This window comes from Chlorocebus sabaeus, chromosome 22 (assembly GCF_047675955.1).
Source record: "Chlorocebus sabaeus isolate Y175 chromosome 22, mChlSab1.0.hap1, whole genome shotgun sequence".
NCBI classification, from domain to species: Eukaryota; Metazoa; Chordata; class Mammalia; order Primates; family Cercopithecidae; genus Chlorocebus; species Chlorocebus sabaeus.
This window is the reverse complement of record NC_132925.1, coordinates 97,664,389-97,679,591: the sequence shown is the minus strand read 5'-3', so window position 1 is coordinate 97,679,591 and position 15,203 is coordinate 97,664,389. Positions and strand designations below refer to the sequence as shown.

Here is a 15,203-nt window from a genome sequence, read left to right as displayed (position 1 = left end):
TAAGTCCCTGATATGAAAGAGCTTAGTGTTTGCTTATAACCTATGCATGCCCTTCCACATACAAAAAAATCATCTCTAGATTACTGGTAATACCTCATGCAATGTAAACACTACGTAAGTAGTTGTTATACTGTACTGATTTTTAAATTTGTATTTTTTTTGTTTTCTTTCCCCAAATTTTCTATCCAAGATTAGTTAAATCTGAGGAAGTGGAGCCCACAGATACGGAGGGCCAACTGTAGTAATTTGACACTTCATTTTTCTTAAGGTGTATGAAGGTCCTTTCCTCTCTATTTGTAAATTATATGGTGAATAGCAGTATTAAAAAATAAGCTGACTTAAAAGATGTCAGACTCATCTAGGGAAGCCCTTATTAGACATAACGTTTAATGGCAATCTGTGGGTAATAATTACAAAATAAAATGCATATTTGTGAATAAGGATTGAAAAAAGTCTGCTAGCCCTTTATTCATCCAGCTTCGTGCTGACTCCTGTGGAGTCCCCCACTTGGTTCCAGCCTCCAGACTGAAGCATCCCCATCGACCATGAAGCCACTGAGGTGGATGCCCTGGAGTTCCCAGGTGCTATCTACTGGGAAGCCACTGGCCACATGTGGCTCTGCAAATTTAAATCAATTCAATTAAAATATAATTGCAAATTCAGGTCCTCAGTCACAAGCCATATTTCATGTGCTCACTAGCCAGCCCTGGCTGGTGGTTTCCACATGTACATATGTCCCAGCACAAATTCTGTTGTTTAACATGAATTTAGCTTTTCCCTTCAGGTTGTCCTCCATGGATATCCTCCTCTGGTGCTGAACCGGTGCTTTTCTGCACACACCTGGTCCTGTGGGTATCTACCATGTGTAAGGGATTGTGTGTTAGGCTCCACCTCCTACAGTGCTGAGTGATGAGCGATACAGGACAGGGGACATCCATCTGGCAGCCTTTATTGTTGAGTCTCAGCTTGAGGCTTGCATTGGTGAAGTGAGAAGCCATCAGTGACGAGGCTTCCCCTGACCCACAAAGCTGGAGAGAGAGATATGTGAGCTGTTGAGAAAAGTGGCAAGGACTTAACTGTATTTGGTGTCTGTTTCAGAAAAAAAAAAACAAGATTCCTAGTGGAAACAGGAATCTTACATTTCCTAGGCAGGTTGTTTAAAGGTGGGTGGGCCATGGGTAGTTGGCAGCGAGAGGAAATTCCTTTGCAGGAGTTCAGGGAGGATGAGAGCAGAAACCTAGAGATGGCGGTGCGTGTGACTCACCCTCTCGCTAGCACAGAACCAGAGTGCCCTTTGGAGGTGGGAAAGGGTTCCCTAAGAGCCAAAGTTGGAGGCCCTTGGTCTGTTCTCAGTGTCAAAATCTTAGACACAGAGGGCGTGTGACAGAACCTGTAGACTAGGGGGACAATAGCTTTGTGTAGCCTGTGTGGGCTCTGGTGCCATATCTCACTGTAAGCTCAGAGGTATTTGGAAATCCACCTGTCTCCATCATTCTGAACACATCACCCCTCCGTCATAAGTTCTGCATCCCACCTTGTAGCCATGATTGCAGCTCCATGATTTGGCCAAAGGAGCATAGGGTTTGCTTTTAGACACCTAATGGCATGTGAGTCAGCAGCTTTACACTCACTGCCCAATGGCACTGCCACACTCAGAACCTACTTGGGCAACTGCTCAGCCAGGGTCTCTGATAACAGAGAGTGCTGTTCACTTTGTATTGTGGGAAGACTGTGAGCTTCTGATGCCTCGGTTTACTCTCCATGGCCCACCTGGGTGCATACCTCTTTTAGAGACAGAGCATTTGAATTGGTGCTCACTTGACATTTGTCTTTCTGACTTTTCCCAGGACTCCTTGGCAGCAGAGATTGAGGGAACAATGCGCAAGGAGCTGCAGTTGGAAGAGGCCGAGTCTCCAGACATCACGTATGGCCACAGTTTTTACAGTTCTGAGCTTCCCAGAGACCACCTTGTGACTTGTGGTGTTCAAAACCTGGCAATGTTGAGGCTCTGGGTACCAACAGTGATTGACTGTTGTCCTTCCCAGTCCAGATTAAGGGAAATAATAAATAATAGAACACAACTGACAGCATCCCTCAGCTCCTCTTATTAGCTTTTGTTAGTGTTAATTTTTATTTATTTGGTTTTTAGCGATGGGGTGTCTCACACTTTATTGGCCACGCCAGAGTGCAGTGATGTGATCATAGCTCACTGCAGCCTCGAACTCCTGGGCTCAAGTAATCCTGTTGCCTCAGCCTCTTGAGTAGCTGGGGCTACAGGTGCATGCCACCATTTCCAGCTAATTTTAAAAAATCTTTTGTAGACATGGGGCTTTGCCATGTTGCTTAGGCTGATCTCAAACTCCTGGCTTCAAGTGATCCTCCTGCCTTGGCCTCCCCGGAGCGTTGGGATTACAGGCGTGAGCCACTGGCCTGTGAGCCACTGTGCTCCTCTTCTTCTTAGGTTTTATAGACAAATTGTGAACTTCCAGAAAGTCCTAGAAAAGGAGATATATGTTTCCCATCTGTCTTAACACAAGCTTCGTCTTGATATAGCTACACGTTTTTATCTTTCATTTCAGTGGAAAACGTTTAAAAAATTTAAAATCAACGTAGTATGAGATTCAGAGGGCTCTTCAAAGATCTTGTGCAAGGCTTCCATCTCCTTCTGAATACACCTAAGGATATGAGCTTCTCCATCTCTCTTCCTAACTCAACTCTTGTACTTAGCCTGTCCCAACGTGTTTGTAAGGAACCTGTGAACCAGGTTTCATTGTGTTTTCTCTGTACCCAGACTCCATAGACAGAACTTAAATGAGATCCTGGGAGTGACAAGTGTCCAAGAGAGGTTCGGTATATGTGTGACACCCTTTGCAGCCCAGAAGGAAGTGGCCATTGTAAAAACATGCCTACCCTTTTTAAAAGGGAACAAATGAGCATCGAAGTGTGGTTCTGCTCCTGAAATAACACTTTCCAAAAAATAGACAAATCTAGTATTTATCATCTAATTACAGAAGTGTAAGACTAACTTTAAGTCTTGCTTTTTTTATATGAATATTCATTCTACAAGTGTTCGTTGATCTCTGCTATGTGCTAAGCAGTGAACACTGCTCTGCTGCAGCATGTATTCTAGTGAATATTATGAAAAAAGAAAACTAGGAGACAAAAGTCAACTTAAGTATTTTTATTTGTAGGTTAAGCTTTAGGGATGTAAAACACAATTTCACTCTTGCTAGCATCTTTAGCACAACCATGGTTCGAGTTCTGGATTTAGTGGGTGTTGAAGCTCTCAAATTTCGCATTGTGAAGGAGGCAGCCAATACCCTAAGAAACAGGTGGCAGGCACAGGATAGTGGGCTGCCTGGGGACTCGTCACAGACCAGGTGCCCTTTTGGCTCCTCAGTTGGTCATTTTTGGAGGGTTAAACTCCAGGGTCGTGCCCGCATTTGCTCACTCACGGATGCCGTGCATTCTCCCTAGTCACCAGAAGCGTGTCTTTGAGACAGTAAGAAACATCAACCAGGTCGTCAAGCAGAGATCTCTGACCCCTTCTCCTATGAACATTCCTGGCTCCAACCAGTCCTCGGCCATGAACTCCCTCCTGTCCAGCTGTGTCAGCACGCCCCGGTCCAGCTTCTACGGCAGTGACATAGGTAACGTCGTCCTCGACAACAAGACCAACAGCATCATTCTGGAAACAGAGGCAGCCGACCTGGGGTGAGCAAGCTGGGAGTTTTCACTTCTCTGTTTTGGGGTGAGGAGTGGTAGTATGGATTGCCTGCAGGCTTAGTAATTGTTAAGAGGGAGGTAGATGAGAGTCGCCTGAAAAATACAGACCTGGCCAGGTGTGGTGGCTCATGCCTGTAATCCTAGCACTTTGGGAGGCTGAGGCAGGAGGATTGCCTGAGCTCAGGAGTTTGAGACCAGCCTGGGCAACACTGCAAAACCCCATTTCTACTAAACGTACAAAAATTTAGCTGGGCCAGGTGGCGCTCGTCTGTAATCTCAGCTACTCAGGAGACTGAGGCAGGAGAATCACTTGAACCCAGGAGGTGGAGGTTGCAGCAAGCTGATAATCGCACCACTGCACTCCAGCCTGGGTGACAGAGTGAGACTCTGTCTCAAAAAAAAAGAAAAAAAAAAAAGCAGATCTTAACAGTTCTCCAAATCTGTTTTACCTACCCACCAAGCCTACGCCTATCCTTGATATGATATTTTAATCAGTTTAAAGATGTATAATAAGATGATAGCAGAAAGTCTGCTTTCCTGTGAAATGCTTGCGGGGGAGGATTAATGAATATTTTGTTGTTGTTGTTAGTCTTCACGGTAAGGCTACAGAATAGACATTTGTTTTGTGACCCTTTTGTAGTTTGATGTTGGAAAGGCTGAGGACTCAGGCTCTCTGTCTTGTGACCAGAATGTGGTCAGAGGGTAGGCCAAGGTGCCCAGGACTGGGTTTTCCTCAGGAGTGGTCAGTTCCTCCTTGTCCTGAAGCCCTACAGAACCTACACACACACACACACACACACACACACACACACACACACACACAATTTTCCACTTTGTGCATCCTTTTCCTCTGACTTAATAAAATTGATTCTTCTGGACCAGTTGGATCAGACAGACAGGAAGCTCCTTGATCAGAGCAGGTTTTGTTCAGAGTTGGGGTCTGGGCTCCTTTCCTTCAAGAGGAGAGAGAAGCATCCCTTAAACCAGTTGCCCTTCTGGTAGCCAGGAACGGTAACCTACAGGTTTCTTCCTAAAGATTCTTGAGGGAGATATTTAGAGGGACTGAATTTACCTAGTCTGTGTGCAAAATATTCATCCCACCTTAGTCCTCACCCCACCTCAACCCCACTAAAAAAGACCCCTGGTGGGAGTAGTTCTGGACACGCATTTGTTTCCCCCTTTTGCCTAAATGTCAACTGCTTGCCTTGGTTCCCATGGAGAATCCTGCAGCCCCAGGGAACGTCCTCCCCTGTGCATTGAGCAGTCGGGCCTCTGTGCCATTGGAGACTGGCTAGCGTTCCACCCTCACACCCCTTTCTTCTTCCAGAAATGATGAGCGGAGTAAGAAGCTGGGGACGCCGGGCACCCCAGGCTCCCATGACCTGGAGACAGCGCTGAGGCGGCTGTCCCTGCGCCGGGAGAACTACCTCTCGGAGAGGAGGTTCTTTGAGGAGGAGCAAGAGAGGAAGCTCCAGGAGCTGGCGGAGAAGGGCGAGCTGCGCAGCGGCTCCCTTACACCCACTGAGAGCATCATGTCCCTGGGCACGCACTCCCGCTTCTCCGAGTTCACCGGCTTCTCCGGCATGTCCTTCAGCAGCCGTTCCTACCTGCCCGAGAAGCTCCAGATCGTGAAGCCGCTGGAAGGTGATCGTGCGGGGCCTCGGCCTCTCTCTGTCCTCCTGGGGGACTCCCTGTGGTCCCTGATCCACCTGCGGAAGGCGGGGCACCTCTGTCACGCCTACTCCTTTTTCTTCCGAGACAGCCATCCGCGCTGCTGGTTTGAGTTCTTCTGAGGGTGGCGCTCAGCCTAGGCCTCCATCCCTCCCCTCTGGCTGGCAGGTGTGACAGTGCACACATAGACCACCAAACTCGCCCAGGAAAGACAAGCATGTGCACTGTGGTCTTCTAGTCATTTCCTTTGCCTTTAGAACCTTAGAAATAAAAACCTTTTGTGGCAGTAGAGGCATTGCTAACAGATTCAAAAATTAATTAGGTTTTGCCTGTGGGTGTGAGGAATACAGAGAATTAACGCTTTAGCTTCTCCAAAGTTTTGGTGTCAGGGAGAGGTTCCAAGCAAACTCTATTAAATGGGGATTTTTTTTTTTTTCCATAACCACCTGAATGTGATTTGTGGGCTTATGTGTTTTGATTTGAACTTCGTATAACAAGGTTGTGGCTTTTGGCAGATGCATTATGTTGTGAGCTCAGCTCCTAGAGTCTACAATTTGGAGCCCAGGAAGGGGGGTGGCTGTGGAGACAGTGAGTTTTGTACCTCCTTAAGCCACCCTTTTCCAGGGGCAGTTCATATTTTAGTATCGGGGCACCTCAGATGATTAAACTCATGGAAAAACTTCTTCCTCCCTCCCTCCCTCTCTCGCTCTTTCCCTCCCTCCTCTTTTTTTTTTTTTTTTTTTTTTTTAGGCACTTAAAAATGTTTTCCCTCTACATACCACCACCCTGCCAAGAGCCACCAAGTGTTTATATTTTTCATTTTTTACTCCTTTAGTTTTGAAAGCCATATAAGTTTGAGAAGCTATTTTAAAACTATGTTACACTTACGATGCAAAGCCAAATCAGAACTTCTGTAAAGCAGAACCTACCCAACTTTTAAAAGTTATTATCCCTTCTAAGGAGCCTTCTAAGACGTTTTTTCCTAATCACCCCGATGACATTTTAATACCACAGATATATTGTTTATGTACTGTATGTATATCCATATACAGTATACATAAACAATATATGGTATTAAAATAAAAATAATCCGATTATGTTCACCTCAAAAGAACCTGTTTTTGCCCCTCGGGAGCAACATTGCCCCTGTGAGAATGCATGCTATAAGGTAAGGTTGTGCTTGTTAAAGACCCAAGACATGACTGGGTTCCATAGTCTCCAAAGGAAGAGGGCGGGCTAGTTTGTTTTTATTATTATTTTAAAATTGTATAATTGGGGTCCTTCTTAGAGTTCCAAAAAGGTATGGCTTTCTCTTTTTCGATTATTTATTTCGTTGTAAGCTTGGTGATTGTTTTCTGATCTACAGTGTGTCTGTTCTTTCAATAAAATCTTTCATTTCTGCAATTTTACTTTCTGCCTTACTTTTCTTTTTTCTCCTTTGTCACTCAAAAATCATTGGAATTTATCATCTCTGTCTTGTCTGCTTTCTATATTTGACTCTGTGTTTCATTAGATCATTTAAGAATATGTTTTTGAATTTATTTTCAAAGCACACGTTTTAGCCAGTTCATCTTTCTTTCTTTTAATTTTGTGACTTGGCAGTATTTTTGGGATCAGTTAATAGGATAATAGGAAATCCTGTTAGATTAGCAAGGTGAATTTCATCTGTAGTGCTCTGCTACCCAGGAGGCTAAATCAATACCATTAAAAAGTTATTTGTCTTATCACAGTGGCCTGTAACACAACCTCATGATATAGATCCTTTAGGCTCCATTTTGTAGTTCTCTGACTTCTTAGCTGTTTATTTATATATTTAGTTTTTGAGACAGGGTCTCGCTTTGTCACACAGGCTACAGTACAGTGGTGTGATCACAGCTCACTACAAGCTTGAATTCCTGGGCTCAAGCAATCCTCCCGCCTCAGCTTCCCAAGTAGCTAGGACTACAGGAGTGCACCACCACACCTGGCTAATTTATTTATTTGTAGAGACAGGGTCTTACTATGTTGCCCAGGCTGGTCTGGAACCTCTGCCCTCAAGTTACCCTTCCACCTCAGCCTCCCAAAGTGCTAAGATTATAGGCGTGATTCACCACACCTGGCTCAGACTTCTTAGCTGTTACAACCAATATTTTCTTTTTTCCCCTCTACAGTTATTTTTTTATGTTACCATGTTTAATATGATAAGATGGGATGCTGACACAGAAGTCAGCCTGGGCCAGGTTCAATACAGCTCTGACTGTGACATTAGATAAATCACCCCACTTTTTGAGCCCTGTTTCCTATTTAGTTGTGGTTATGACATAGGCTGATAGCTATCAAACCAGATTCCAGTGAGTGAGGAGTAAATGAGAAGCATTTTATATTGTACCTGGCATCTAATAGGTGTTTATTAAAATGTTGGCTTCCCAAGCTTGCTCCAGTCCAGGTCTGTTACTAGGGCTAAGTTACTAGTGTTGAGATCTGGACCAGCACTAGGGTCATGTTCTTAAATTATCTTTTTCTGTTGGCCCACTGAGAAGCTAGTAAGACTCCCATGATCGCCATCGGCCCGGGTAAATGGACCTGGGAGGAGGTCCCAAGAGACTGTTGGCTGAGATCACAGCAGATAGCCAATCAGTGTCTTCCATCTGGCTCCCTTACCTGTTAATTAATCTTGCCATCTGCTTATTGTGAAAGCCAAAAGAGCTAAGTGTTTAAGAATGCTAGCAATCTCTTGTCTCTTCATCCTACCTTACCAGTTTTAAGCAGGTGAACAACAAACAAAACATTCAAACTAGAAAGATATCCGCCTTAAAAAGACCAAGGCAGGCAGTATCTTTTTCCTGTAATTTGCACTTCCTTTCTGCTTAATCATAACCAAGGTAGCCTTTCCAAATAAATAATATGTAAATAAGGGAAAGGATACATTTCGAAGCTGTGCATTATCCAGCAGGTTTCGTTCTAGTGTCTAAACCCTGATGCTCCTCTGACATCAGTGGATTTTGGAGTTTCCACTCCTTTGATGACTTGAAAATGTTTTAGCTGGAACACTGGGGTATAGAAGGAAAGCAGAGGGGGAAAGACACCATGACCGTAGTTAAGTTTTCACCACTGTCCATGCCCTTTTCCCATAGAACTTTATCTTGGGGCCAACCAGGAACATGAAGCTTCCTCTCTTTCCTTGCCCTGTTTGCCCAACTCCTGCCTGGTTTTAATGTGGGTGAGAGGAGTGAGCAGGTCTTGAGTTGGTCATGGAAGGTAGCTCATATTACAGTGTTTGGCAAGTAAAGAAGCCAGGCTGGGGAATGAGCTGGAGAAAGGGAAAGAAAGAGGCAACTTGGGCTCTGAATAAGATGCAATTCATATTTATTTTTTAATTCGTATACCTTCTTGTGTCAAAGGAAGGACTCCAGGCAGCCAGGAGATTGGTAGAATTCCCACATGGTGGTTTAGGCAGCAGCAGGGAGGTGAGGCATGAGGTGTTCTGCCCAGTTGACGGGCTTGGCAAACCCCACTGGGACCTTGGAACCAGCCAGGAGTGGAGAAAGTCCATGAGCCCCACAGCATGACATAACTGAAATAGCACAGTCAGGTTTGAGAAAGCACCTGCATGGGAGTCTAGAAAGCCATTCAGGTGTGTTATTGACTAGGTTTCGGAGACTCTCATGTGTGAGGCCTCTCACTGCTGAGGGTTAAGAGAATGGACACTGGAGCCAGCCTTGGTTTCAGTCACAGATCAGTCAAGGCACTTGCCAGCTATGCAGCCTCTAGCAAGTTACTTTCCCTTCCTGTACTCAAGTTTCCTCATCTGCAGAATGCAGACAGCAGGGATAACGTGAAGATTAAGTGAATTATAAATGTAGACCTCAGAAAAGTGCCTGGTGCTGAGTAAAAGGCCAGTAAAAGTTGGCTGTTCTTACATGAGTAAAGGATGCGCAAGGCATGGGATAAAAATCTGAGCATGATGCATCTTTCCACATCATGTTTTAGTTGTAATTTCACTAAATTTCCTTGGCTGTGGAGTGTCAGAGAATGCAAGTAACCCCGTGCATTTCTGCGACCTCCTTAACTCCAAACAGCAGACCCTTTGTAGCCTCATTTCTCTGTCTTCAGCTCATCCTTGGGAGCAGGTGAGGAGAGGGAGTGATGGGGCAGCCGGTTGAACAGTTGGAGGGGACAGGCCTGTGAGACTCTTGTCAGGGCCCAGACCTCCAGCCTCCCTGGGTTCTTTCCCAGTGAATTGTAAACATCTCAGACCCCCGTCAGAAGGATGACGAGGTTTGGCATTTCCTTACCAGAGTTCTTCACTTCCCAGAGTCTACCAGGAAGTATATCCTCCTTTTCCCTTCCAGAAGTAGAGGTGACGTGGCCATGTTGTACCTGGGGTTTTCTCATCCTTCTCAGACTCCGGTGTACAGTCCCGAGCTGAACGTGACAGTACAGTGGCTTCTTTAAGACTTCTCGTGGTGCTGTTTTGTTATCGGGAATGTGCCTGCACGGCCAGCGAGCATTTATACCAGGGCCCTTTAGGTAGTGTGAATGCGAGTCCCCAGGGACAGCAGAGAACTCCCATCAGCAGGAATGTCTTCCGGCAGGCCCTGCACAGCCATCTGGAAATTCTGCTGCTGACCATTTGTGCAGCTGGGACACCGATGTCCTTCTCGTTCTCAGACCTGTGGGTTTTGATGGGTGGGCAGTGTGAAAACTTGGTCTATAGTTCGGAACCCCAGCTATGCCACCACTAATTAAGTGGCTTTGGAAAGTTATCTAACTTCAGGCAGCCACCATTCCCCTATCTGTAAAGTGTTTAATCATACTTAGTTCCTAGGATGGTTTTGAAGAGTGAGTTGGTATAATACATGCAGGCCTGCCTCAATATAGGGAAGCTTAATTTAAAAGAAATCACAGCGATGCTGTGGCGTCTGGGACTCGGGAGCCCATGAACTGGTGTCCGCAGGTCTGCGAAGCCCTGGCCTTGTTTGCACGGTGTTGCTAGCATGCGCCCTTCCTTTAGGAAGTGGATCCACAGCTTCCTTCAGATTCTCAAAACATCCGAGAGTTAAGAACCACAGCTCCAGGGCAAGGTTTCTCAACCCCAGCCCTGTTGACATTTGGGACCAGTTCGTCCTTTGTTGTGGGGGCTGTCCTGTACATTGTGGGATGTTTCGCAGCATCTCTGGCTTTTACCCCCTAGATGCCATGAGCACTAGATGCCGTTCCTCCACAGTTGTGACAACCAAATGTGTCTCCAGACATTACCAAATGTCCCTGGGTGGGGCGGGGGGAGCGTGTGGGGCGCAAAATCGCCCCTAGTTGAGAACACCGCTCTGGATGCATCTTAGTACCTAGTGAGGGAACAGATATGTGATATCTTCTTTCATTATATGTCATTCTTTCCTATTTCTTTTTTTCTTGAATTTAGAGTATTTTTTATTTACATTTAATAGATCCAGATTAAGTAGGTTGCTGTTGTACCTGTGAACTCTTAAAACTGGGATAAACCTTCATGTGGGTGTCTAGGAACTCGTTAAACATGTATTGGCAGTGTGCACCTTTTTTTTCCTTTTAAGCGGATTTGAAATTGCTCATTTATAAATCCCTTTCAAGCCTCCCTGGCTAAGATTGACCCATGAGAAGTTATTTCCAAGGGGTGTTTGGAAATGGCAGACTCTCTGTGCACACCACGGGGCCTCTCCCTCACCCCACCGCCTCCCGCCTTGGCCTGCCTGCGTTCCCTTGTCTTTTGTCTTGACTTCCTGAGCTGCTGGCTCCTGGCATCCTTGACTCCCTTTCCTTCGCTCCCCAGGGCAGCCTGGTATCCTGGAGGGCTTCTTGCCTATCCAGGAAGTATACCCTTGGTAAACCAGTGGTGACTGCCCGAGCATCCATTTGTGCAGGAAGGTGCCTGCCTTCCAGTGCCCAAGAACCTCTTCAGAAGTCTCTCCTTTGAGCATGGAATATTTATTTGTGTGACCATGCACATTTGAGTGCCTTCTGCATCTGTAGAATGGGGCTAGCCCTGCAAGCCTCACGGGCCATGCACTAGCATGGTGTCATGTGAGGCATTATTAAGTGTTCCAAGGTAAAAAGGGTTGCTCTGTCAAGTAAGTTGGGCAAAAACACTGTAACACACTGAAGGTTCTGTGATGCCCTCAGTAAAAACACTTCAGTTTCCTGAGTGTGCTTGGCCTAGGAACACTTCTCTTTGTAGAGCACCTGTGACACCTTGAAGTCTTCAGGGACACACTCCGGTGTTATTACAGACCTTGCCTGATGTCATCTGAGTCCTGGGGTTTGGTGTCATCGAGAAGATGGGCTCCCCGGCTTTAGACCTCCATGTGGACTTACTGTGTTCTTAAATCACACCTCTTTAACCCTATTCCTTCTCCCTAACCCGGCAGCCTCTCAGAGTTGCTGGCAAAATACCGAAAACCTAAGTAAAGGAGGTGATGGTCACATCTACCACATATCTCTGTGTGCTGCTTTCATTTCTTTTTGCTTTCCTCTTGCTGAGGGTCCTGGGCTTGGCTTGGCATGGTCTTAATCTGCCTGAGCTTATGTCTTCTCTGTTCCCAGGAGTGTGTATTTGGCATAGAATCAGTACATGTGGCCCCTGTTTTGTGCTTATCTTGCCATTTTCCCCCTTCCATTTTGTAAAATGAGAAGGTGTTGAGTTCTGGGGTGGACATCGGTTGATTAAAACAAGACCTTGCCACCAAACCTCTTTTGCACATACTATGGTGTGGATTTTACTTAAAAAAACAAAAAATTGTTGATTTCTTAACTTGGTACCCCTTCTGATCATGGTAGGGTTTGGCTACTGTTTCATGGCAGGAAGGGCTAAGGCAGCTCCACTGAAGTTCCCACTGCAGTCCACCTGGAGGCCCAGACCCTGCTGGGGTTCACACTAAGCACTTTGAGGGTGGTAAACAACCATTGTCTTAGACTTCCATCCTAACCCTCTCTTCTCCTTGTCCCCCTTCTTCCATTCCCTTTCTCCTGCAAGGTTCTGCCACCCTTCACCACTGGCAGCAGTTGGCCCAGCCTCACCTTGGGGGCATCCTGGACCCCCGGCCTGGTGTGGTCACCAAGGGCTTCCGGACACTGGATGTTGACCTGGACGAAGTGTACTGCCTTAACGACTTTGAAGAAGATGACACAGGTGACCACATTTCTCTCCCGCGCCTAGCTACCTCCACGCCAGTTCAGCACCCAGAGACCTCAGGTGAGAGGTCCCGAGCCCGTGTGACTGTCTCAGGCAGCAGAAGTTACCCGAGCCGGCCTCAGGCTTCCCCAGAGGAGATGCAGGAGCCAGCGGCCACGGAGGAGGAGGAGGAGGAGGAGGAGGGGTCTGGTGAGGGCACCACGATAAGTCCTGTAAACTTGGCACCTTTCCCGGAGGCAGAGTTTTGGGCCATTCTCACCTCTGTTCCGGGCACCATCCGTAGTGGCTCTCTGTCTGTAGCTTCCGCTCGTCTGTGTGGGTGATGATTAAAGCATTCTCATTGCACAGTTCTGTTTTTAAATACAGAGTCCGATGACTCCTATTTGTAAAATGGGTGTGGCTCCCCTGCCCATCTTGGAGGTGCATGGCCCAGCAGGGATCGTAAAGTGGGAGCAGGAAAGGCTGCTAAAAAAAAAAAAAAAAAAAAAAAAGGTGGGCTTTGGGGCCCCTGAAAAACATCAGTGCCCTTCTTCCTGGTCTGGGTGTCTCCCTGAGTCTAAGGGGAAGATTCTCAAGTCCCCTGGTGATTTCCAAGTGGAGCTGAGCAGTTTTAGGGAAATTGAGTGCTGGGTCATTCAGAAGGCAAATGAGATCATCTGTTACCTGTATGCTGTGTTAAAATAGAAAGAACCAGGAAAGGTTCAGGATTTCAGACACTTCATCAGCCTTTTCACTTTCCCAGCTTCAATGGAGGTATATATGTCATCTTCTTTTCAGCTTACACATGTGTTCAAAGTGGATTTTTATAAAGTGTTCTAGCAATACTCCTTAACCAAATAAACCTTTGGAGAATGTCACTGAGCTTTTCCAGAGAGAAGACCCTAGATGAAGCTGGAAAAGAGCTCTGGCTGACTCCACCCTCTGCACCCAAGCATTAAAGGTGTGGCCATGAGTTTACAGAATTACTCACATCCCAGTTGCCACTGGGATGAAAAGCTTTGTGCTCAGAGCCCTGGGAATCATGGGATCACATGGTTACTGTTTATCCCAACAGCATACTCTGTCTAGACTGGACCTCCCAGCCCCTTGTGTTGGGAAGACAAAGCTTTTGTGGAGTCAGGGGAGAGACTGAGAAAAAAATGAATTAACCTTGTGTTGTCATCCTCGTGACATTCCCAAGGATTCACCAGGTTTGAAGCAAGGACATTCATCTTTGTGATTCGTAATTTTCATTTTCGAAGGCCACAACACTCCCCTTGAAATACAGGGCAGGAAAGAGCTGAGGTTCTCCCATTCCCCTGGCGAATTTCAAACAGCTGTGGTCAAGCGATTTTATTTGGGATCAACTTTTCCTTTTTTCCTTGACGTTAATTTTAGAGAAGTCATCAAGTCGTGTGATTTGTTTAGTACCTAGGTTTGTTTATGGTTTGGTTTTTTTAAAAGCAGTTAAATTACTAGATTAAGCTTGTGAGGGAATGAAAATGTTTTTTTATTTCGTATCTACACACTTGAAAAAGGGAAACCAGCTGCGGTACTGTCCCAGTTTTGTCATCAGCACCCGTGGCCATCAGGGAGGCAGGTGGTGGTGCAGGAACATGACGCCTGGCTGGTTTTTGTGGCTGCAGGGGTAGGCCCCATGCCGATTGCCGATTGGGATACTCCCCTACAACCTTACAGGTAGAATAGAAGGTGAGTTCTGGAAGTGCAAAGAAGCACCTTTAGGTGTACCTTCTAGAAGTTGTACAGAAGGACTAAAGCTTACCAAGTCAACAAAGAACTTATCTTGGAGGACAGAGAGAGAGAAGGGACCAATAATGAGGACTGGGGACATCCTGACCACTGTCCTTAACGTAAACACTGACATTTTTCATGCTTGTTCCCTCTGTACTCAAACCTGTAGCAAATTCATCCTAGAAACACTATTTGAGGAGGGGCCTGAACATTTATAGTTGAAACTGTAGAAAGGGTCAGGTTGGAGGTATGTAATAAAAAATAATTACCTGGGTTGCCAAAGGTAATTTAGGAAGGGTCTGATCATATAGATGAGAATTCTTTGGGGCTTATTTTCTGGGTAAGGTTCATCTTTAAAAACTGGCTTCAGAGGGGAGAGGGGTGAACAATGAATTGGCTCTATTTTCTCTATTGGGAATTACAGGACCATTTTGATTCTCAGAGTTTAAAAAGCATATGATCATCCTGGAGGTCCCAGTTAGCTCTATGCCTGCCATCATGGAGACACAGGCAGACAGATAAGCTTTATGGGGAAGGCTTGGGGCATCCTTTGTCTTGGGATGTGTATCCATGGTGTCTCGTCCCTGCCTTTTAATCCGTCCTATATGCTTGGGCTTTTCTGTTGCCAAACAGCACTATCCCAGGAGCTGCTGTCTGCCTGGGGAAACTCAGTAGGGAGGCACTTTGGAGACAGAAGGTGATGAACCTTTTTATGTGCAGTTGGTGTGATAGAAGGAAACTGGGAAGACTTGTACGCTAGGCAGTTTTGTCCAGAGTCTGCTGTCCCATGGAGAAAAACTTTTAAGCACTGAAAACATTTGATTAATGTATTTAAATGTATTATTTGAAGCATCATTCACTTGTTGATTTTTATAATCCCATGTCTTAAAAAGGATGATTCCATGTTACTGTATTGTAAATAATTTAGATG

The 15,203-nt window shown here is 45.8% G+C and overlaps 1 protein-coding gene across 12 annotated transcripts in view; it reads left to right on the top strand.

Annotated features, from left to right (window-relative positions):
* Positions 1 to 15,203, top strand: part of TRAK1 (trafficking kinesin protein 1) — a 211,307-nt gene that overhangs the window by 182,937 nt on the left and 13,167 nt on the right. For 4 of the 12 annotated variants that reach the window (XM_038004113.2, XM_073010311.1, XM_038004106.2 and 1 more), the window contains 4 exons: positions 1,848 to 1,924; positions 3,478 to 3,714; positions 5,054 to 5,370; positions 12,383 to 12,538. In XM_038004113.2, the coding sequence (XP_037860041.1) occupies positions 1,848 to 1,924; positions 3,478 to 3,714; positions 5,054 to 5,370; positions 12,383 to 12,538 (787 nt within the window). Of the gene's footprint in view, positions 1 to 1,847; positions 1,925 to 3,477; positions 3,715 to 5,053; positions 5,371 to 12,382; positions 12,731 to 15,203 lie in introns of all 12 variants that reach the window. The other 8 variants (XM_038004110.2, XM_038004103.2, XM_038004108.2 and 5 more) reach the window with 2 other exon arrangements.